Source organism: Pterocles gutturalis, unplaced genomic scaffold, assembly GCF_000699245.1.
Source record: "Pterocles gutturalis isolate BGI_N339 unplaced genomic scaffold, ASM69924v1 scaffold1713, whole genome shotgun sequence".
In the NCBI taxonomy this organism is placed as follows: domain Eukaryota; kingdom Metazoa; phylum Chordata; class Aves; order Pterocliformes; family Pteroclidae; genus Pterocles; species Pterocles gutturalis.
This window is the reverse complement of record NW_010122647.1, coordinates 6,034-29,873: the sequence shown is the minus strand read 5'-3', so window position 1 is coordinate 29,873 and position 23,840 is coordinate 6,034. Positions and strand designations below refer to the sequence as shown.

At 48.0% G+C, this 23,840-nt stretch overlaps 1 protein-coding gene across 1 annotated transcript in view; it reads left to right on the top strand.

Moving 5' to 3' along the window:
* Positions 1–4,026: 4,026 nt before the first annotated feature.
* LOC104464746 (chromosome unknown open reading frame, human C9orf171) overlaps positions 4,027–23,840 on the top strand; it is a gene marked incomplete at its 5' end in the record, with an annotated part of 23,749 nt that continues 3,935 nt past the window's right edge. Inside the window, 5 exons of the mRNA XM_010077565.1 lie at positions 4,027–4,165; positions 4,677–4,905; positions 17,430–17,532; positions 18,972–18,977; positions 19,067–19,162. Of these exons, the coding sequence (XP_010075867.1) occupies positions 4,027–4,165; positions 4,677–4,905; positions 17,430–17,532; positions 18,972–18,977; positions 19,067–19,162 (573 nt within the window). The remainder of the gene's footprint in view (positions 4,166–4,676; positions 4,906–17,429; positions 17,533–18,971; positions 18,978–19,066; positions 19,163–23,840) is intronic.

Here is a 23,840-nt window from a genome sequence, read left to right as displayed (position 1 = left end):
CCCTCCCGGTGGGTCGGCATCACCTCCCAGTGAGGGGGGGCATTAGATGCAGGGATTAAAAATCCATGCCTCCGTCTCTCACCGTACCTCTCCACACAGGCACGTCTCTTACACTCTCACAGTCTCAGTCATCTTCAGAAAATTGATGCAGTGTGTGTCAACGGGGCCAGAAATACCAGGAGATGAAACACTAACAAGCCTTGCAAGAAAACCAGGAATCCTTAAGGGTTTTGTACTTCCTTACACCTTTGCAACACGCCCACCTCTTAAACAGACCCATTTCCAAGCCCTCCTCTTCCCTCGCAGCAAACGCTTTCCAACACCATTAGACACTCAAATAGAAATCCAGGGTTCAAACCTTGGGCTGCACAAAGCAGAAACCACCTGGCAAAGGCCATGGAGCTCGATACATCCAACACCACTCGCTCTTCAGCCGAGCAGGGTATCCCACTGATCACACACCCCCAGCGCTGCAGCCAGCCCGAGCACGGCACCCTCCAAACCCAGGACAGAACACAACCGTGAAAATTATCGTGTCCAAGGGGAAAGGATGCTTTAGCCAAGTCCTTAAAGACAGTTTGAGAGAACAACCAAAGCCTCAGCACAGGTCTCTCTCGCAGCCCTGGGAGGAGGTGATGATCTCTGCAGGATGCTCTGGGAGTGCTTCAGGAAAAGTCTAGAGCTGAATTTTCCGAACAGGGTGGATAAACAGGATTTGAGATGCTGGATTTTCCTCACTGAGGTCGTAAAGGGAGAAAACTTACAGAAGGTACCCAGAGAAAATTAGGACCGCCTGGGATGCAGAGAGAGACGGTTTTAATTAGAGCCAAGAGGTGGGAAATAAGGCAGAGAAATGACATCTTAATGAGGTTTAATGAAGTTGTCTGCTGATGGGCACAGCTGTCAGACAGATCTGTATTCCAGCCAAGCAGCTTTATGACAGGCTAAACCTGAACACAGGAAAAGGTGCTGGAGCTGGGGAAGAAAAAAGGACCTTCTGCATCACCTTTGGCTCGCTCTCCCCACAGCTTTGACACAGCACACCTACAACACCCCAGGACAAACAAATGAAACCAGCCCAGGAGGCTGCAACAGCATTTTGCTAATTTATGAACGAGAAAGGTTGTAATCTTGGATTACACTGAGCAAGATTTATTCCTGCTACCTCCTTCTCCTTGTTTGCTTTTGTGGGTAAAAGATGTTGGCAGGCAACCAGAGTCCTCTGAGTCCATTGATTTTCTTCAGTCACAGGTTCTCTCCATGTTCAACATATTGGACCAGATTTTTTTCCTATTAATTATTCAGCACCTTCAGCTTTATTTCTTCAGTGCAAAGTGACTGTAAAATGCCACCCCGTCATAAAAAGAAGCAGGGTGCACTCGTTTTGCGATGGAGTAAATATCCAAAAGTGTTAACTTCCGTGTTCTACAAAAGGAAATCTTTAAATCCCATAATTTCTTCCATTCTACAGAGTTCTGCATTCAAAGGTCTGGAAGCAGCTTTGCCACAGGTTACAAACCTCTCTCCTTTCCTGCAGTTTCTCGGCAGTTTTGTGCCATCCGCCACACCTTCGCCATCACAGCAAATTTCTGACCTCCCTCAGCTGATCCGGAATCAGAACACGATCCCTGGAAAAAGCCTTTTCTCATGCATCTGAGCAATGCTACACCATTTCCCTTGTACATCAGCGACAGCTAATCTAAAAATAGCTGGCGTACAAATGCCTGTAAATACAGCAGAAATAGATCAGCAGTGAAAGCTACTTCATCATCCCTGGCACCAGTTTATACATTTTGCGCGAGCTCCCCGGCTCACACGCAGCACGCACATATGGTTTAGCGCTACCGTGTGCTATTTCGGTTGCGGTTGCACTACAAGTCTTGCTCGGTCCCATCATGCTTGGTGCTGGACACATCTGCAAGGGACTGTCCCTTCTGCTAGAGGTTCACAGGAGGCAGCTGGGGGAACGCACCGTGTTATGCACAGGTTGTGTCAGGTAGCTGAGCCGATTGCTCTCAAAAAGGTCTGTTTGCAACTACAGATCTGCACAGAGCAAGGAGCCTGATGGGGTCTGAATCTGTCAAAGAATCTTAAGTCCAGAATATTCATTTTCTGGTGAACTTGTGCTCCCAAGAATCACGAGGATACCACACCTGCTTTACAGCACCACAAGTGCAGGGATTTAACAGAACCGAGATGAGGCACCTCCCTCCCAGGGCTGGGAAGCAAGACCCTGGATTTACCTGAAAGCGTCACTGTAGGGGCTTGTGCAAAGGATCTCATCCCAGTGATCACAAACTGGCAAAGCTGACAGACAGTTTGCCAGGATCTGCAAAGGAGCAGACCTGTTGTCACAGCACAGACAAGTTGCTCAAGCAAATGGGAACAATCTCACCCCGGACACGCTGGTGAGGAGCCCAGTGCCACAGCCCCTGCGTGTTTTCAGGTTTTTGTGTAGCTGCATATGGAGGCAGGAGCTGAGAAACTCCAAACTGAATGGACAAAAAAAATGGCTCTAGGCAAAAAAAGTTTGAGGAACTATAAGCAAATTCTAGAAATGTAAATGCAGAGCCCTCTGGAAAGGTGCCTGGTTTGAGCAGGGGTTATTAACCCTCGCTCTCCAGGCAAAACCGGCTCAGGGAGAGCTTTGCCTGAGCTGAGGGTGGTGCAGAGCAGCTCAAGCTGCTCTGCAGCATCACACATACTTGGTGAGTCCCATTTAACAACACATTGGAAAGGGGCCAGGAGGCTGGCAGCATACAGGAGAGCCATGGCTGCTCCAAGGCCCCTGCCGTGGGTTTGCACAGCGCTGGCTGGGAGCAGAACATCAGTTTGGGGTTGGATGATGTTCCTACACAAGCAGCTCCAGTAAGCAGCATCCCTTATTGACTGTACAGCCTCAACCTGCCATAGCAGCAAGTTGGAGGTGGCTCATTTTCAGTCTCCCTCTCTTCTCTCAGTCCCTGCTGAAAGGGCTGCATTTGATTCAGCATCTCCCGATCCAGAGCGTTCACTCTGGAGTGTAATAATGGTCATTGCAATGCCAGTGTTCAATAATTCACCCGTAAGAAGCCCTGAAGTAGGATTTCAGCACTTCCATTCTCCCAACAACACCTGCCAACACCTACAACCCCCCAGCTTCCCCAACACCCTTCCCATGGAAAATAACCCATCCCAGAGCACCCACACCATGCCTCTGCGCTCCGGGGGGCTTGTCGCCTGACCCAGCTCCAGTTTCTCCCAGCAGGAACGCACAGACCCCGGCTGCCAGGCTCTGGCCCCTTCCCTCCTCCACCATCTCCCTTTCAAGTAGCAATAAGGTTTCAAGACACACACGCCCTACAGTGCCTTCACCATGGAGATGGGAGGGGAGAGACAAAGGGGTGAGGGGAGGTCAGTTAATCCCACAGACACCACTAGGCTGGGACACACATGGGCTGGGGAGGAGTTCATTTTAAAACTAAATAGAAATGAGGTTATTGAGCTCAAGTTCTCTTCTTTTCTGTGCTGTAAACCCCAGGCTCTGCTCCCTCTTGTTCACCCCCCTTGTCCTCCCCCTGCAACATGCCTTGCGTCTTGATTATCCCCAGGCAAGAGTGGTGACGTGATTGTGCTTGGGGAAGTTGGTGCCAGTTTTCTGAGTGCACAGCTTGGAAATGAAATAACTCAAAGGAAAGTTAAGACTAGCTGCAGAGCCTCCCCTGCAGACACCACAGCTGGGCTTCCCAGCCAAAGGAGAAGTTAACCAAACAAGGAGACTTCAAGTCCATATATATATTGAGCCAGGATCCCTATTTCCAGCAAGGCCAGACCACTTTATAACTCAGGTACAAACTTCTGTGACATTCAGCATCCCTTAGGCTTCAGCTCTGGTGAAGCCTCATAGCTGTGAGTTCTCCTTTTGCACTGTCACGCTCGCTTGTGCCCAGGCTGTGGGATGCAAACTGGTGCCAAGTGGAACCAGAGCCATTGTACTCACAGCCACGTTCTGTTACAAATTTTTACTTTCAGGGGTTTTAGTTTCAGGAAAGCTCTTTACACTTCCTTAACTTCACTCTTTTGCAGGCGGAACTGGGGAAGCCCCAGAGAAACTGCTACCCCCTGCCAGGCTTTGATTTTGCATATGGGCTGTATATCCCAAGGACAGATGGAGGAGTCCCTGAAGGTATGACGACACCACTAAAATATAGATCTGCAACAAAATCCTAAAACTGGTAGTGACTCTCCCGTGCTCTTCAATACTTCTCATCAAGCTGGAGGTAAAGAGCTCCAACATTCACCCACTTTCATTAATATCACCCAAATTGCCTGGTGACTAGAAAAGTTTCTCTGTCATATTGGAAATGTTTATACAATCACACAGAGCCCATGCAGAGGGGTATGGCATCTGCAAAGGGTGACACATGTGGCCACTTCCATAACCTGAGGGAGCCTCTACTTTGTACTCTCAGGGACAATTCCCCTGTGAAATCAGACTCGCTGGGCAAGCCAGGGTGGAGGGTGAGAAGACATCCAGTTTAGATAGATGTCCCCATGTGAAATGCAGTGGGACAGGATACAAAGCTCACTCTGCAGTGAAGCCATGGTGCACAACCACCAGCCTGCCTTCCCAAACGGGAGTCACCCAAATCCCTGATCTTTCTCTCTTTGCCTCTCGTGTTTCCTTCCCTCTCCAGCCATATGCCACTGGGAGACGGTAAAGCCCAGGACTGGTTTAGTTCAGAAGATGCCCCGAGACTTCATCACCATGAACCGTGGTGCTCTGAAGGCTGGTTATACCACAGCCCATGAATTTAACTTGTACTACAAGGCCAAGGACATTCGGCGCAAAGATGATGACTGCAGTCGCTTCAAGAGAAGTCCTCCTTCAGTACCTGCAGACATGACTTATGGCATCTCCACACGGTAAGGGGGAAGGCTTGGACCCCTCCTCAGAATGAGATTATCCTCTCCTACCCTCACATCTCAGCTAGCAGAGTCCTCAAAAGAGAAGTGTCCTGAACACACTGCAACTGAGCCACAGCATCACTCCCATGTCTGATTGCAGCTGTGTGTCAGATAACCACCTACCTAAACCTAACCCGCATACCACAACACATCCCCCTCCCACCTCTGGCACTAAGGGCTTGGAACCCCTTAAAAATCCATTCAATGCCAATCCTTTAACTCAAAGGAATATGAAGAGTCATAAACCAGAATAATGGCTTTCCAGGGTCAGAAAATCAGAGCAACTGCATTTCTACCTGTTCAGACTGCTTGAAACACTCTGGTGCTGTTAAGAATCAGTTCAGGTTATCTATGCTACACTCTCCCGCTCATCTCTCTACATTGGGCAGAAACTGGTAGTACATCTGGATGAAGGCAAAGCAGCTCATCACTGCTCTCTCTCCTCCTTTCTTGGGCTCCCTCCCCAGGGCTGGAGGGGAGCTGGTACCCGCTGCTCCCCCAGCAGCCCCTTGCAATGCAGCAGGAGATTTAAGGCTTCGCACTAAGTTAGGTCTTTTGCATCACAGCATCTTCCAAAATATTTTTGTAAAGCATCCAGCATACGTGAGCCCTCCCTGAGGTTCAAACAGGTACAGCACTTAGGAGTGACCCATTTAACGTCGTCCTCACACACCAGCTGCCTGTTGTACTGGTTTCTCACAGGGAACTGTGCAAACAGGGAGGCTGCAGGGGAGAACATTGGCACCTCAGACTGACTTGTAGTCCTTCCGCTGTCTGTCCTCCATGGGAGAGCACGAGGGAGGCTGGAGGACACGGCAGTCTGGAAGGTTCAGTGAGAATTCCAGGCAAACAAGGGCTCAAAGCCTCTGAAAGGGGCTCCAAAGCAGCTCTGCTGCTGCTGCTGGAGCACAGAGGGTTTTCTTGCTCTGTGCAGGTCTGGACCAGACATTACATTTCATTTTAAGAGCCAGATAATAATAATCACTACCAAAAAAATAACAGCTACAAATTCTAGAGAAAAGACATGATGAACAGCACCGTGTATTTTCCATGATAGTAAATGGGCTCTGCATATGCAAATTGAATGGATTTTAAAATGGTATTTAATGACAATTTTCGTAGCAGACATTAACATTAATTGCATCAAAATGAAAATGTAGCATTAGCTTGCTGTTAGCTGCAAATGCCCCAGCTATAAAGCTTTATCTTTATCAGGATCAGCCCTCTCCGATGTGACAGGGCTGCTCTGCAAATTGCAGGCAAAAGGGCTTTTATGTTGCAAAAGTATCCCCCAATGTAGACCAAAATCAACATCAATTTTGCTTTATTTCTTCATAAATGGAGGTTAAATGGCTGCCTGGAAGAAGTCTAGGCACGTTTCAAAAGTTTTAAGGACAATCTGCAGACCCCCCAACAGCAGAAGTAGTGGGAAAGGGCTTTTAATTTAAAGTTATTATTGTGCAACTTGCCTGCTCCTTAATAGCTACCTTTTATGCAGACGGATTGGATTTATCCCTTTACTTTAAAAGCACATTATAGACAAAATCAAGTTACTGGGATCACCAAGGAGTTGTTAGAGCCATTTCGGTAAAAGCAGGAATTTAACACACTTTTCCACAACTGGCGAGTCAAAGACAGCACCTTGGGCAAGCACTCCCCAGTCACAGCTGCCCAAGTTCAGCAAGACCTGCCCTGTTAAGAAGGATGGTTGTCAATGGATTTAAGTTCCTTCTGCTTCCAGACTCCAAGCCCTGCACTACTGCAATCTTAGTGCTGCTAATTGGGAAGGCACTCACAACGAAGATACATGCTTGTCTTGGGGCAGAAGAAAAGAATGGTGGCATATTGTCTTTTTCCACCACTTCAAGCACTTGCTTGCCTTTAGAAACATCCACTTTGACAAACATCTCCAGCACAGTGAAGTTTTTCGACAAGAACAGAGCCTGCACATCATTCCCTGGCACAGACACTATGGCGGGGAAGGATAGAGAGCAAATGTGCTGCCCTTCACACTGGAAGCAGCTGCAGCCACCCTGCCCCACAATAGCAATGTTCTGGGACCATCCCCAGAACACCAGTGCCAAACCCTCCCAGGCTGCACCCTCAGCCCTGCTGCAGCTCTTCCATGCAGCTGGAATTGCAACTAACACTCAGGGCCGGGCTGCCTCCCTGGGCACAGCAGCACAGGGGGTTATCAGACCCCAACAGCTCAGCAGCTCTCACAGGAACATGTTTGTGGTCTTAGAGCGGTCAGTGGGTGACGTGCAGATGGCTTCTCCAGCCCTGGGCTGCACTGCTAAAGGATTCTGTCTCCTGAAGACCCCAAGGTCAGTTCTCCTCCCCAGGCTCCCAAGTCCAAGCTTTCCTGGACCATTCCCAACAGAAATGAGCAGGGTAAGTGCCTTATTAATCACACCCTGGCACCGCTGCTCCCTCCAGCATAGAGCGCTTACGCCTCTGCTTTCTGTTCACGGTGGATGTGTGCTGCACGGAGCATTTCACAAGGCAGCATCAGACACTGGAGTGAGCTTTCTGAAGCTCTGAGGCCTCTTTCCTTTCCTGGGATGTTTACCTTCAAAGGTCACCCATACCCCTCCATTAATTCCCCGTGGGCATCTTCCAGGGAAGAGAAGCAGCTCTGCTTTTTTGCTGATTCTCCCCCATTCTCTCCCTCCCCTTTCCCAGAGAAATGTTTGCTACGAATCACGTGGCCGGTTTTGTTGTGAGAGTCATAAAAAGGACATTTTTCATCTCTCCTTTTTCCTGCTCTCGCTCCCTTCTCTCTCGCAGTATCAGACAGAGATTTATTCCCTCCCTGATGCCTGTGGCATTCAGAGCTGGGAGGGGTCAGGGGAGGCACTGATGGGACGATAATAGATAATCCAGTGGTTCCCCAGGGTCTTGTCCAGCTCCATAGCCAATCCATCAGCAGGCAGTGCTCGTGCCAAGGTCAGCGGTAACGAGGATGTGGTGGGGTCCCAGCCTCCCCCACGGGGCATCCTCCAGTCAGGTTCCCCCAATTCACGCTCCAGCTTCTGATCTCTACAAGAGCTGCCTTGTGCAAGCCACAATTTGCAAGAGAGCACGTGTCCACGGAGCGCAGGCGTTGGGGTAACGACCACACTACAGTGCACGCACGCTCAGCTTCACCCGCCCCAGCCTTCAGCCCCGCTGCAAACAGGTCTACAGGTTTTCTTTCCAGGAAAATATCCATTATTGGTAATTCTTCCCCTCCAGGAGCTAAACCCATCCCATCCACATGCTCTGTGCATGACACATTACACAGCTGTGAGATGTGCACAGATTAGGGTTGCTGTCCTCCTGGACCCAAGTCCATTTAAAATAACCCTACACCACAGTGCTACTAGCAGGTGTATTCACCCCCACACTCCTTGTGTAATGACCTTGTTTTACAAGAGGGAGGATGTGGGGCTGCCTCTTGATGATACTGGAGGATCCAAAGACACAGAGGGTCTGGGAAGACCTCCAGGATCTTCACTGGTGTCAATACAGCTTGTTTTTCAACGTGCATTTGGAAACCCCAATAGATGTCCAGACCCACATTTATCCTCCTAACCCCCTTTTCTGATTATATATACTCCTTCTTCCAAAAATGACTATTTAATGGCTGCTAATTTGAGTGCACAGTGAACTTCAAAGATATGGATGCTGTCTGCAGCTAGATTTTTAGATTACATTGATTTGCACAAGGTCACAGAAGGATTTTGAATCCAAAACACACTAGTTGGTACCCTAAGCACAGGTTTTCTCCCCAGGAGCTAGCACTGCAGAGGGCATCCTCAGCACTAACACACTGCCCAGCGTTTCCAGGGCTGCTTTTAGAGAACAGCTTTCATTTGCCTCCTAGTAGCACAAGTTTCCTAATTCTGCGTACTATGTCCCAAACATATTTCTGGACACAAGGACTGTAGAGACACGTCATTCTCTGCCATCCTACACCTGTACCTCCTTCAAACCCTGCATGGCCGTAACCCTGCCTCCGACGTGCTGCCATCCGCTTGGCAGTTGGCCTGTAGGTTGGGCTGACCTTGGGTGTGCTGGCAGGATTTCCCTGGCACTCTGTCATTCCCTTGTCTCCTGCCAGGTCCCCCCTACCGTCCTGCCTTCACTTCAACCATCCCCTTCCTGAATTTTACATCCCATTTTCCTTCTAACTTCATCTCCTCCTAACACTCCACCTCCCATTCTCTAAAACTGGTCTTAATACCTTTGGCAGCTGCAAACTCTCCTCTCTGAAACATTTGGTCACTGCAACCTCTCTTCTTCAAATTGTTACAATTGCCCAAGGGCATCAGTAGCTATCCAGCACATCCTCTTTTCTTTGTATAGTGCAATTGTCCTAATGCTCTGCTGACACTTGTCTCACCAGCTCAGCTGTTACCCCAGCTACCCCCGGGGCTTCCTGGCTTAACTGACTGCTCTGTCCTTAGCTGTCACCTTCCCCAAGGGAGGTTTCAATGCTCATGCTTCAGCTTTGCAAGTGGCCTTTCCACCCCAAGTGTCAGTGATGTTTGCACATGGCCAGAACAAAATTTAGGAAGCTGCTCAAAAGGTGCTTAGATATTTCCAGCATCTCTTTGGCACTGGCAGGTTTATTTTTGAGACACTTAAGGAACGTTACAGTTCATGAATATATGGCCCTGGAAAAAAAAAAAAAAGCTAATATAGCTATAGGTCAGCTTCAAAGATATGTCAAAGAAACAACACTGAAGAGCAGAGTGTGTTCCTGGAAAGAACCCACCAGGAAAAGCTGGGCAGGCAAGAAAGACAAGTGTTATGGCAAGCCCACGTATGATCCATGATGACTGGAAGCCAAACAAATAGAGTGTAAAGCTACAAAAGTTTGGTGAAAACAAAAGTTTTAGAAAAAGATATCTGAGCACTGACAACAAATTATAAAAATCTAACAGAGACTGGAACCACTGTTAGGCTGAAGGCACTAGAAAAATACAACCACATTCAAAAATACAGGACTCCCATCAGTTCAGATAATTGCATATCCTATTCAGTTCTGCAGCAAAAGGCACTTGGTGTCTCTACCTCCATCCTCACATTGCTAAGATAAGAATTTCTATTTCAAGAATCATTTTCTTCTACTGGAAACTTTCCAGGCTGGGTACGTGTTCGCATCGCTGTGTGTACATCAGCTACTGCAGAGCTCCCAGCTGCATCCGCCTGCATCGTGCTACCCTGTGCCTGGGGGGATGCAGGGGCAGAAAGACCTGTCAGCCCCTTCAAAAAATCCTGAGTGCACCACGAAGATACTGGTTGTCCTTTAGTGTAGTTATTTACTGCAGTTGTAACAGTTTCTGGCTACTTCAGGCTCCTGGATTAAGAAGATAAACAGCCAAGTCATGCTTTGGCATAAGGTTTGGGTCCTGCACATCAACCACAGAGCTGGGAAAAAAGATGTAAATAATAGAGATTTCGATCCCTTGTTGCCCATTGCATTACACTGACTAGGAAAGTACTTTACTCTCACACAGACTGGCTGTGGTCCATGGGTTTATCTCCATGGATTACAGCTGACTGAAACATCTCTACCAAAACTTCACCATCTAAAACTACTTCTTGCCACAAGTGGGCTTCTTCCCTTGCAAACTTCTGCTTTTGCAGCCTGTGCGATGAAAACCTGGGTCAGGGAGAAATAACTGCAGAGTCCTTTTTGTGAAAGCAAAGCTTTTCAGCCCTCATTGACATATTTTCTTTTCAAACGAAGTCATGTTCCCACCCAGCCAGAGAGATTCAAGAATGGGATGGAGGTCAAGGGGAAGACCTTGCTCTTTGATTTGTTTTGCTCAGCATTGTGGGGTTTTTTTTTCCTTGTTTTTTGTTTTTTTTTTTTACTCATCAGGATGTTTTGCATTTGTTGATGGCTGCAGACTGAGCACTGTTCACTCTCAGCCATGGCCTGAGACCTCCAGGCAGAATAGCTCTGTCCCATAATCACATCCCACTTGAGCTGCTCAGGGTTAACAGCAGATTTCCACTCCGCAGACAAATGTGGTGAAGACAAATCCAAATAATCTTCAATTAAATCAGCCAGAGGGTATCTCCAACCCCTAAAAAAATCACTGCTACTGCACAAACTCCATCCTGTGAAGCTAGGTGTTTGATGGGTGAGAGCTGGCTCGGTATCTCCACTGCAAGACACGTGTTTCCGTGTGTGCGTTTAGGACCGTTACAAGGATACATCCCACTCTGGGCCTGGGAGGGAACAGTAAAGCAAATTGGTGCTCTTGGAACCATGTGTGCTCCTAAGTACAGCTATGAGCATCTGATAAATCTTTTAAAGTGCATGTTTACAATGGATTTTATTCTTTTTACTGTTCTATACATACGAGCCCTCTGAGCAAAATAACAGATCCTCTGACACTTAGAAAGAGCCACTGGCTCATTGGCTGCCCACAGTCAAATAATTTATATTGTTATTTCCTCCTCCAAATTACAAGGATTGTAAAGAAACTTCAGAAATTCAGAGTAATCAGTGCTTCGACAGCACAGATCCTGCAGCTGCCATGCAGGTGAAAGACCCACTATTTCAACTGAGAGTTTTACCAGCCCAAAGACTGAAAAAAAAAAAAAAAAATGGTCCCTGAGTGTTTTCTACCAATTTTTCTCTTGTTATTTTCTTCAGTGGTTAATGGAAAGTGAGGACAAGTGGAGATCATTTAAAAATTATCTTTCAGGCCTCTCCATGGGTTTATTGCCAGGACCTGTTTAGAGGACCATAAAGCTGTAAGGGGCCTATAACTTTACCATATAGTCCACAAGCTTCTTAGGAAAATGCAGAACCTTTAACATTCACACCCTGCTTGTTTTGCCATCTCTCCCTCTCCTTCCAAACACCCCCACGCGTGTGCGCCAAGACTGCGGAGCCGCTAATTGAATTCACCCTTGCGAAAGCGTTAACAAATTGTAAGTGACCTTTTAGACAAATTTCAAAGTCAAGAATCCACCACTAACCGCACATCCCTCTTCTGCCATTCACTGTTATGCAAAACCCACAAACAATTAAAAGAAATAACGAAGAGCCCAGCGGCCCTCTTTCCTAATTAGCTGCAGGAGGGATGCTCGGGAGTGTGGCTAAGTGCTGCAATTACCTCGGCCTTCCTCGCTGCCCTTGTTAGAAGAGACAGGTCCAGGGGCCAAAGGGGAACAATTAAGGCCAGGCAGAGGCAGGCAGTTTGCAGGGGGACGCCGGGGCCGTGGCGGCTCTCGCACAAGGGCCAGAGCTGTAATTTTTTTTGGCTACACAGAGACAAATTAACGGCAGATAGATTGCTAGCTCCAGCCCATCGGTAACGAGGGAGGAAGGGAGACGATGCAGCAGTAAAGGGGAGCTGTAATCAGAGGTTTCCTGTGCTATCAGCCCCTTTCAGGGCACAGGGACCGGAGCATTAATGCCTTACTGCTGCCTGCGTCGGCCATAACCCACAGCCCTGAGCAGAATCAGACCCCAGCTTGTGCTTTATTTGCTGAAGATAACGTGCATCAGCTGCACCGAGCCCTGTGCTCCAGGGATGCTGGAGACCAAACTGGTTCCCAATAAAAAACCGACCTGAGCTGGTGTGAGAGCCAGTTTGACTGACCCGGCCACGAGGCAGGGGCAGATCTCTATATGGACACTGCTACCACAGGACAAATCCTTCCCACCATAAAGTACACAAGAAAGCCATAGAAAGGACACCAGCAAGGACTAAATGCCCTTGAATCCTCATTAATTTTCAAGAAAGGGTTAAAATTTCATGACAGTCAGTGGTGTTGCAACACAGTTGTAATATCATAACTGTAAATAAATCCAATTATATGATTTATCTGTTGCACAAGCACCCATGCAGGGCCAGATCCTGCTGCCACTGAAATTGGAGCAGTGCTTTCGGCACAGCCCAAACATCTGCGCAGCCGCCGGGGACCTCATTAATTTTCAAGAAAGGGTTAAAATTTCATGACAGTCAGTGGTGTTGCAACACAGTTGTAATATCATAACTGTAAATAAATCCAATTATATGATTTATCTGTTGCACAAGCACCCATGCAGGGCCAGATCCTGCTGCCACTGAAATTGGAGCAGTGCTTTCGGCACAGCCCAAACATCTGCGCAGCCGCCGGGGAGTGGATGCCCACGCATGTGTCCTCTGCTCCCCACTCTCCGCCAGAGCCCGTCCTGACCAGCAGTGGGAGGAATGCTGCAGGAGCCGACTGCACCGGCTGGAGAGCTACCCGGAAAATCCAAGGGCTGAAGTTCACACTAAAATATTTACAAGCCCCTATGCTTTTGAATAATACAAGGAAAAGGCAATCACAAGTCAAGTTTTTACCCTTTTACATCACAACTTAGCAATCAAATTGATTGCACCTTTTAAGCTGGTATAAACCCCCTTCCTGAGCAAAGTCCTTTGTAGCCACTTTTGCCAAGTACCTTTTTTTTTTTTCCCAGTTGATATATAAACCTTTGAAAATAAGTTTGAGGGGAGACTGACAACCTTGAAACCTCAAGAGCAGCATGGCATTGACGGGTGCCGCTCCCTGAGCCGAGTATTATAGATGGATTTTAATTTCATTTTAACAAAATAGCTGTCTCCAGTGGAAGAAGCATCAAGAGCTAAATGAGGACCCATCTTGAGCTGAATCACGTTGAACAGACCTCGGCACTGTCATTGATTTTCTGGGAAGAAAAAAACCGCCTCTGGCTACTAAACCAAATTAGTAGTCACTGATGACCAATTATTTTGCCCCACTGTGAACGGAGAGGCGTACTAAAATTCCAGTTTGTCAGACCCAGGGCTCTCTTCTCAAACACCTTTCAACAAGCGTGTACCAAAAGTCCCTCAGATGGTTCTGACGCCTTCCTGTTTTCGGCAGCTTCTCCTTCTCCAAAGTTTTAATGAGCTGCTGCTCTGAGGATGGCCTGCCAGAAAGGGAGCCGCTCCTAGAGGTTTGGAGCACTATTTGGCATGGCACAAATCACAGCTGTCAGAATTTATACACACATACACAAAAAAAGTGTCAGCCTAATGTTTGCAAATTATAATTACCATTTCTCTTGTGTGTCCCTGGTGCCTTCATTTTAGATAAATCCCAGCTCTGAGGTATCAGCTGCAAGGCACTGAAGGCTCCTATTGAATAGAATAGATTTAACTAGTTTGTAGCTCATTTAAAGCCTACACTGTTTTATTTTAATATTGTTAATACTTTATTATACTTTTTAACGTTGTTTTCACAGTAAAATAGCCTATTAGGAGGCTCCAGCTTCTTTTCCAGGAGATTTCTGGCAGACTAGCACACCCCATTGTATAACCGAGCTAGCAGGCGCTTGTCATTTCAGTTGAAAATAGGTCTGTACCCTGCCTCTTGAAAGTAAATTAGAGAGAGAGTCTATTAAAGAGACAGGAACTGTTTCAGGGATAATAGTTTTGGAAATGTGCACAGATAAATTTTAAAATATTTAGCAAATGTCAACATTAGAAGTGGCTCCAACTATTTGACTATAAAAGGAAGCAGCTGATTATTTTTTTCCACAATTATAAATAATTTGTTACATCTTATCAGAACTTCTTTCCCTTCCTGTGGCAGGGTGCTTTTGCCAAAAACAAGGAGATCCGAGTTATTCTGAAAGAGATGGATTTTAATCCGCAATAAGCGTTTTCAGCGGATGCTTCCCCCGCTCTCCCCACAGCATCCACAGACAAGAGCAAAATCCTCCCAGGCAGAGGAGTGACACCTGGGCAGGGTGACAAAAGGGAACGGAACACACGAGCCGTTCATTCCTGTCCTTAAGTAACACTAAGGCCAGAGGACATTTTCCCAAAGGCCAGCTGCAAATGAGAAATGCTGTCACACTGCCAAGGGGCACTGATATTGGGGCCAAAATTCCCCATCCACTCCAATGACATCAGCCTTTGACCTACAAAGAAAAAGCCGCCACGCTGAAATTTCTCCAGTAACCTTGGTCAAAGCGTGTTGCCTGATATCCCCTGCTCTTCTCCACTTCCTCAGTATTTCTCTCAAAGGAGGAAGACCCAGAGGAAGCCTCACATCCTGCAGCCCCACCAGAGCTGATGTGTATAACTAAGCACACGAGTCTTTCCCACCGCTTTCAAAGAGGCAGTTCATGCGTGTGCTGTTCCAGGCATGATTCTATACTTTGCTGGATCAGGACTTAAATGCGATTAATCACACGGCAGGGAAGGACCTCTGAAGAGCATCAACCCAAATGTGTCCTTTCAAGCATTTACTTACAAGCCAGCTGTGGACTAATCAGTCACCAACTGGCTGGTCCACTGGAGATGGTAAAAGTCACCTCCATAGAGATGGGAAAACAGTCAGCTACCACAAAAATCAATAATCAAACACTATACACAAAGGCTCGATGTATTCCTGCATCCCTCCCTGCTATTCCTGCACACCAGGAAAGCTCTGCCCCAGAGAGGAAAGGGACAGGCCAAGGAAACAAGCCCATGTGCAAGGCTCACCTTGTGCTTCTGCCAGCACTGCCAAAGCCGACACCACGCAATGAGGCTGAAGACCCACCCAGACAATAAGACATTCGACCACAGGCTTACCATATCTTTTATCTTTTGTAAACATTTTTCCCAGCTCAGATCAGTGTGAAATGCCAAACTGGAAGGGAAGGAGCAGGGAGAATAGGGGAAGACAAAGGGTAAGTGTCCGTGTCCCCTTTGGCACCGGCTGTCTCTGGATAACCGTCTAGAGCAGCGCAGCTGATTTGTAAGCAAAGCCTTGAAAAGCCCTGCAGCATGTGATCTATGGAGCAGGAGGGCTGCAGAAGGATGTCTCCTCTGATATGAATGCCCCCCTGGGATGTATATCGCTGGATCGCACATCTAGTATCATTAGAAAACACGACCATAGATTAGGCTGTTTTGAAGCATGTGGTGTGCAATAATTAAGTAATAAAAGTCACCACAGGGGTGAAGGAACAAGAAACAGAAGAGTTACTATTTGCATACACACTGCTGGTAACCTCCGTGATCGTCAAAGATTCTCCAGACTGCTAAAAGCTGCCTGCTGCCAATTTTGGACCCAGTCCTGCTAAAAGCCACAAAGCACCAGCTCACTCTGTGGCACATGGGGTGTCTCTGCAGAGAAAAAAAAAACCAAACCACACCTTCTGGTGGAGCTGGTGGCCCAGAAGCAGCCCAGCTACTGTCCCAAGTCCCCAGCAGTTGGTCTGGACAGGCAGGGAAAGCCCTGGGGCACTGGGGGCTACAGGTGGGAGCAGAGCTGGGGCTGATGGCTCCACACTGTTAGAGGTTGCTGCTGAGATGGGAAAAGTCCCTCCCCAGCAAAGTGTGCAAGGACAAGGACCAATAAAACTTAAGGGCCTCCATCGCCTTCAGGGGGAAAAGAATAGCAGCAGGACCACAGCAGTAAGTGATGTGCTGCCCTCAAGGCAAGAACCCTGCTGCTGCCATGGCCAGTCCTGCCTCCCATGGCAGCTGATGAAGCTGAAGTGTCCTCACTTGCAAGGAGCAAGGCTCAAGGATTCCAGGCTGCAGCTCTGCCACAAGCTGGTCGGGTTAATGCCAGCTCAGAGCAGCTGAATGGGACACTGGCCAACATGCAACTGCCTTTTATTTTTACTGTTTTTCTAGAACGACCGTCATCTGCAGCTCCTCTACACTGCCGTCTCCACCTGGCTGGGATGCTCCCTGGTACCCTGCTTCAAGGGACAAATACATGTTTGCAGCTGAGGCACTAGGGTGGGGCTCAGCATTCCAGCTCCCCTTTCTCCTGCAGACACCTCACCATCTGCACTGAGTCCATTTGTATCCCTGTTCAGGTTGCTTAGGACAGCACTGAACTCCTCTCACCCAATCCATCATTGCACCCAATCCATCACTGCATCTGTTTGCAGATTTTTGGTGTACCACAGTATTGATATTTGAATAGCAAAAGCAGGGTTATTTTAGGAAAAGATAACCACTTTGCACCCAGGGGTTCTGCCCAGGCAGCTGCCCTGGCTGTGTCAGGCAGGGGGGGACCCAGCAGGTCAGCCTTCAGCTGCTCAGAGCCAGAGCTGCTCCTCTGAGCTCCGGGATGGCGATGCAAAGGCCCAGCAATCTGCTTCGGGACATTGCCCCATCCAGTGCTTTCATTACCCACCATTGGACACCAGCTGGGAAATGCTCTCCTGGAGCCACAGCAGGACCAAGGCTGAGCCAGTCTGGGGTGCTCTGCGGTTCCCCCAGCACACAGGGACTGGAACAGAGGGGGTGGTAGGGGCCCCACAGGCAGAGGTTTAAGTTGGTGTATTAACTGCAAATGAACTTGCACTTGAGTCTTTCTTGAGGAAGAGAAAGCCTTTCCCAGTGCAAGGGTTTATTTGTGTTCTCACCAGTCCCATTTTCCAGCAGCAGAGATGGGTGTCAGCATGGGGAGGTAAAGAGAAGCATTACCCCTGGAGATGATATTGTTGTCTTTTCAATGTTTTCCAGGCCTTGCACGCCCTTTTTTGACCTCCTCCAACACAGATACAAGGAGCTGTGGATGGAGCAGCAGAGAGCACTGACAGCAGCCCTGAGAGCAGAAAAGAAAAAGGTGATCACACTCCAGCAGGGCTTTTCCCTGCTGTGCACAGCACTGCTACCAGGCACAAACCCCACTGTCCCACCCCACAGGGGACAGACCCTCACCCAGCCCTGGGGAGGGCTCTCAGCTGGGAAACCATCCTCCCCAGCTGCTGGAAGGCTGGTGAAGCCTGACAAAGATCAGCTGCTTCCCAGCCAAGGCGATCCTGGCTCCAGCCAGAGCATGTCCTGGGAGGTGATGCTGTGGCAGTGAAGAGTGGATGTGCATATCGCCATGTGTCCCTGACAGTGCTCTGGAGACAAAAGGAAGGTTTGGGGTTTTGAAAGTATTTTTGTATCTGAAGATATATGCAGGAGCTGAGCAAAAGGCTGACACCCATCCCGCAGAGACACCTACTAGCCATCGTTAAGCATCTGTCTGCATCGATACACCTCTAGTCACAGGGCACCCAGCTACACTCCCCGTATCAATTAGAACAGAGGCTCTGATTCCCTTTGCACCACCACAATACTAAAAGGCCCTGCAGTAACAAAGAATTAGGTTCAAATTATCCTTAGTATTTATGTCATGCCGGCAACCCTGCAGACCGTCCTCTAGACAGCACCAGCTCTGCTCTGGTTGCCTGTGACAGTGGACAAAACTATGGAGCAGCCAACAAATGCCCAAAGGACCATCACTAGTCTTGGTCCTGGCATGGTCTGGTTGATGCCAGCACCCGCCGCAGTTGTTAGAGTGCAACTCTGTGCTGTTAAGCATACCAATATTGTAATAACATTTAAAAGCAGCCAATGACTGTTTTATTAGTTAATGGCTCAAAGAAGAGTCAAGCTAATATGGTAATGACCAATTTCAATGGGCTTACTGCCATCACAAACTATGCTTTATAGTTGAAGTGCAAGAATACAGTGTTCTTAATTAGCAGCTGCTTTATGAATACACAAGCCTGGGATGTTAGAAAGTGCATCCCTACCTTATCTATTAACGACTGATGTTTTTAATCACTAAGTTCACTCCATCAAGTTCCCAAAGCCTGAAGCCACCAATTACTGAGTTAAGCAACACAAACCTTAATTCCAGAGCACAGAGCAGGTTCCCCAGGGTTACACACAGCTGCCAAAACGTGCACCAGGTACCTGCACTGGTTTTGCTGGGACTATCAAGCACTGCAAGCTGCAATTAATCAAGAGAGCAGCACACACCAGACAGCCAGGAAACCCCCCCATGTTGAGTGTGGAAGTGACTTTCCCAGCGAGCGATGAGCCATTGCTCCAGCTCAGAGCACGGGGCTTCCTGCAGGCAGCGGTCACCTCACTGGGATGCCCTATAAAGCAAACACTCAGAGAGCTGGCAGCTGCTCATGTTTTCCTCATCACTGTCTTTTAGATATCAGTATTAGCTGCATGGACGTGAAAAACTACCCACCCAGATCAGGCACTTGTAATCATTAGTCCAAAGTGACTGTCTTGTTCAGGCCAGTGTCATTACACTGATGTATACAGCTGTGCAGCCATTTCAGCCCCTTCTTCTTTACCTTTGGTTATAGAAAGACCAAGTGCGTGAAACTCGTACCACATTGCTGCGAAAAGTCCCACTGCCTGCAAAGGAGGAGTCCTTCTGGCACCTGCCCCGCTTGGAGAAGGTATGGAGCACTTGGCTGAGCTCAGGGACACCCTGCCCACATAACACCCTTAGCACACAATGATGGTAGACACAAGGATTTTACCTTGGAGCTCCCCAAGACCCAGCCCCTAAAATGCTCCCATGCTGGATGTAAAAATCATCAGCCCCATTTGGGCTCCAAGGTGGGATGGTTTTTGCAGCTATAAGCCCCGGAAGAGAGGCAGCAGTTGCCCAGATAAGGGCTTAATGACTTATTTTATAACTTGTTGTGCACTTGTTCATGAGCTTCACCAGAGAAGCAGAGTCTTTATCTCCCTATTAGTACTGGGGCGGCTTTTGTTCTCTGCTGGCATTCCCATGGCTGTCTGCACAACCAGGACAGTCAAACCTGCGTTTTGGTAGCCTGCCATTCTATCAGCTCTCACCATAACTAATTCAAACCACACCAGATGTTTCAAGAAGTGTTTTCACCCCCAAAATTACAACTTTCCAGAAAGCCTGCACTCTTGATACCTCTCTAAACTACCTGATTGACAATATTCACCCTGAGACCGAGCAAAGAGTCTAGCCAGGTTACAGATGTGCGTGACACTTCCTTTAATTGATCCAAATAAGAGCCAAGGTGAAGATTTCTTGTTCTAGCAATGGGATCTAAACATCTCCCTGAATTCATCTGTGCATCCTGCTGTGCTCTGGGGTACTTGTTTGAGTTCCGTTAGCTTTGTCCATGGTGTAAATTACAGGAAAACTTCAAGTGAAGAGCTAGGGGGCATTTTAGGAAGGAAGGGAAAAGAGCTGGGTAAGGGGAATGGAAAGGAGACACCAGCAAGTCTGAACGCACTGAAACCCTGCAGGGAGTTTACACGGCCAAAATCATCTCTGGCATTGATAGATACCGCTGCAAAGAGCCTCTCAGCCCCCTGACTCCACCCTTGTTCTGGTGGGGTTATTTTTTTTGCCATGCTGTTGATTTTTAACTGCAGTTTAAAACAACAAAGCAGCATTGTGACTTCTGGAAGCTAATTTACTTGTACAAGTCAGAGAGTTTCAACCAAGAAATGTGTTTTGCACCACCTTGATGTATTCCTCTTACGTCCTGTCTAAGACTGTCCGATTAGCATATGTCAGTAATCATTTATCCCCGCTGCCTGTCAGCACAGAGCTGCTGCTGCGGCTGGTGTCAGGGAAAGAACATGACCGATCGCTGTTAAACAGATTGTGTAAGTCACACGAGATACTGGGGCAAGCCTCCTCTTTAGAGCTCCTCTCACCCCAGACCTTTCCATCACTATTCATTTTTCAGCCTGTGTTTTTCTTCATGCTTTCCCTTTTGTTTCATCCATGGCTGTAGCTTGGTTCCTCCTCCAGCCACAGCTCTCAAACTTCTGAATCTTTTCTTCTCTCTGCCTTTCTCCTTCCACTCTTCCTTTCCTTCCCAGGAGCAGCATCCAGGAGAGGAGGGACAATTCATTCTGCACAGCCCTTGCAGATTTTCTCTGTTCTTCCATTACCCTGGAAGGTTTTCCTTTCCCCAGGTGCAGATCTAACAGGCACAGCCCATGTTAGAACTTGGATCAGGAAATTCATCGCTCAGTTCAGTTTCAGTGCATGGTTTCCTCCATGAAGAAATAATTTCTCTTGAACATCCATAAACATTTACCCAGTTAAAAGCAGTAACAACCCAATGAAAGCTGATGGTTCCCAAAGTCACTTGGTAGCCTCCAAACTGTGCTTTAACCATCTCTGTAAGGTTGGGTTCCATGTAGGCAGTTGTGGAATGGTCTTGAACAACAAACTGGCCTCACCCTTCCCACCAAACACAGGGACTCCAGGAGTCCTTCTGCCAATCCCTCCTTTACAAGGGTGACAATAGAGAGCAGTGCCCCAGAGAGGTGAGGGAGTTTGTTTCTGCAGTGTTTCTAGCCTGATGAAACCTTTGTCAGGCTCTTCCATGGTGGTCGATAACTACTTTATGGCTTTTGTAAGACTCAATTACTATCTCCTGGCACCATGCTAGACCTTGCAGAAGAGAAGAAGACAAAAGAACTTTGCCCTCCCTGCTAGTTGCCTCTTGCTTGCTCCCTGCATTGCCGGGGCTGCCAGACATTACATAGTCATTCAGGCAGTGAAGTATAGACAAATTGACTGTATTTTCATTTGGATTTAGGTTTCAGCCCCACTGCTTTAGAATAATGGCACACGCTATTAAGCTAACCGGGTGATTTACAGCTCTCCCACACTGAGTGGGTGCTCCTGCTCTGTGTCTGGCTCTGGAGGACCAACTTGGCATGTGCTCTCCTGCGCCCTCCAGCTAACGAGACAAATGGGTTGGCATCCTCTGTGTCAACCAAACTCCAGAAAGCATGTCACTGCTGAAATGCAGCATCCCCATGGCCCTGCCTGTGCCAGCCCAGGCTGAGGATCCAGTACCTCCATGTGAATATTTGATAGTCACAACCCAAACCAGTAAGACGACACTGGCCACTCTGCAATAGATTTCCAGGGCTCAAGTCAAGCCGGAGGATTTTGGTAGTGACGCCTCACGCAGCAGTGGTGTAGGACAGAACTCACCCATGTCAAAATAGCTGCGTGCACCACGTGTCACTGACACACACCAGGGTTTTTCTTTTGCTCATTAGAGAATTCCCACTTGCACAGACACTGAAGGTGGCTTTCCAGGGAGAATAGTCTTGTTTACTTGACCAAACAGAGAGAGGAAAGAAAATACAGCAACTTTGGACAACACTTTTGTCAACATGCGCTGCCTTCCCAAGCAGATGAAACGAGCTGTGCTCGATGTGCAATATGAATAAGCGATAAGCAATTGACGAGCAAGTGTTTGGGTACCTTGGCAAAAGACTTAATTTGCAACCTGGCACAAAATCAAAGGCTCTGTCAACGGCTGAGCGGCTCTCCTGCATATGCCTTGCGTTACCTGGGAAAGCTCTGTCAGGTAAATTTCCACTGAAAGTAATTAGAAGAATCCCCACTGTATAAACTTTGCAGAAAAATTCTGGGCTCCAGAATTTGATTCTCACCAGGGATCCGATATCTGCTCACAGCCTGATCCTTCATCAGAATTAACAGTTGAGGTTTAACACATACACACAAAAATCTTCTGCATTTTTTTTTAATGCCTTACCTCTATTTTTGTCTAAAGAGCTGAACTGACAAGCATAGCTCATGTAAACTTGCAACTGTTGTCTTGTCAGAAAAGCCATAAACTCTGCTTAAATAACCCAGGCTTGATACACACAGCACACGGTGGGCTGGCTTTTCAGATACAGCGCTTATCCTCCCACGGGGGAAGGCAGCAAAACTTCACGGAGTTGGAGTGTTATAAAACTTGTCTCCTGGGCTCTGGATGGTGCTTAAAGAATAAAGCAATGAGTTCAAGAGCTTTCTGTTGCCACGGTACCAAACCTCCCTTCAGCTGGGATTTTGGCTGACCGAAAAAAAAGAAATCAGTGTCACCTGATGGCTGTTCAATGGCCTAAGTGACATGAATTGGTGGGTGACAACCCAAAGCAGCACCGCTGGTCTTCAGTGCTGACCTGCCCGCCACAGGCACAATGCAAAACCAAAATACAACATCCTGCAGGAATCCACATGGGCAGCAGAAACCCAGCCACCCTGAGCATGATCCCTGCACATCTCCACTGGGACCGCAGCAGAGATGTCACCTCCCGCACCACAGCCGTTTTGTGACTAAACGCAAGCTCCAGACCCCAGTCACCATCACCACATTTTCCTGTAGATTCTGCAGGTTTTCTTGTTTTGCCCAACAGCTGAAGCTTACAGCAAGGCAATTTCTCAAATCACAGCAAAGCATTCCATGGTCCAGCCTTCCCCAGTGTCCCTTGGGATGTGCCCTGGACACTCAGCCTCTCCATCACACCCCAATGCTGCCCTCTGCCATGCTCAGCCCTTCCTCACGTCTCCCTCAGACATGGTAACACATCATTCCTCTGCTGTTTTCCTTGCTCTCCAACATCTCCTGACTGACACAAGAAAGCCCACCCCTCCCTGTGCAGCCTCACAGCCTGGACCACCTCCCAGGGATGCTCCCCCTGCATCCAAGCCCTGGAGTCCAAAGGCAGCACAAGCAACTGTTGGCAACCAGTGCCCGTTGCTGTTCTGGAGATATTCACCCACAAAGGAATAGATTTTTATTTAACACAGCTTGCAGTAGAGTAAAACCACACATGCTGTGTTGGGTCACAGGTGAGCACCTACCATTGCTTTCAGTGCTACCCACTGTTTTGTGCACAAATACACACAAGTGCTTTCTAAATGGGCTTGGGGTTTCCTTCCTGGACCTGTTCTGCCTTCTGCAGAGAGGCTATTTACCAGCAGACAACTGAGCTTGAAGTAAAACTCTTGCCTGGCATGAAAAGGGTCAGGATTCAAATCCCAGGAACGTGGGGTCAGCGTGGATGCTGCCAGCTCTGGTCTGACCCCAGGACATCTGCCAAGGGTTACAGCTCCCGTGGGTGAACTCTCCTTTACTCACCCTATTGCTCAGACCGAGTGACCAGTGAACTCCAGCAAATGTCTGTGGCCCTTATTTGCAAGCAGAAAAAAAAAAAAAACCAAACCCAAAACAACCACAAAATCTCCATGGGGAACTAAATACAGCAGCCAAAAATTGCTGAGCACTTTTTGAAACCTTCCTGGCTTTGAAGCAAATAAGAACC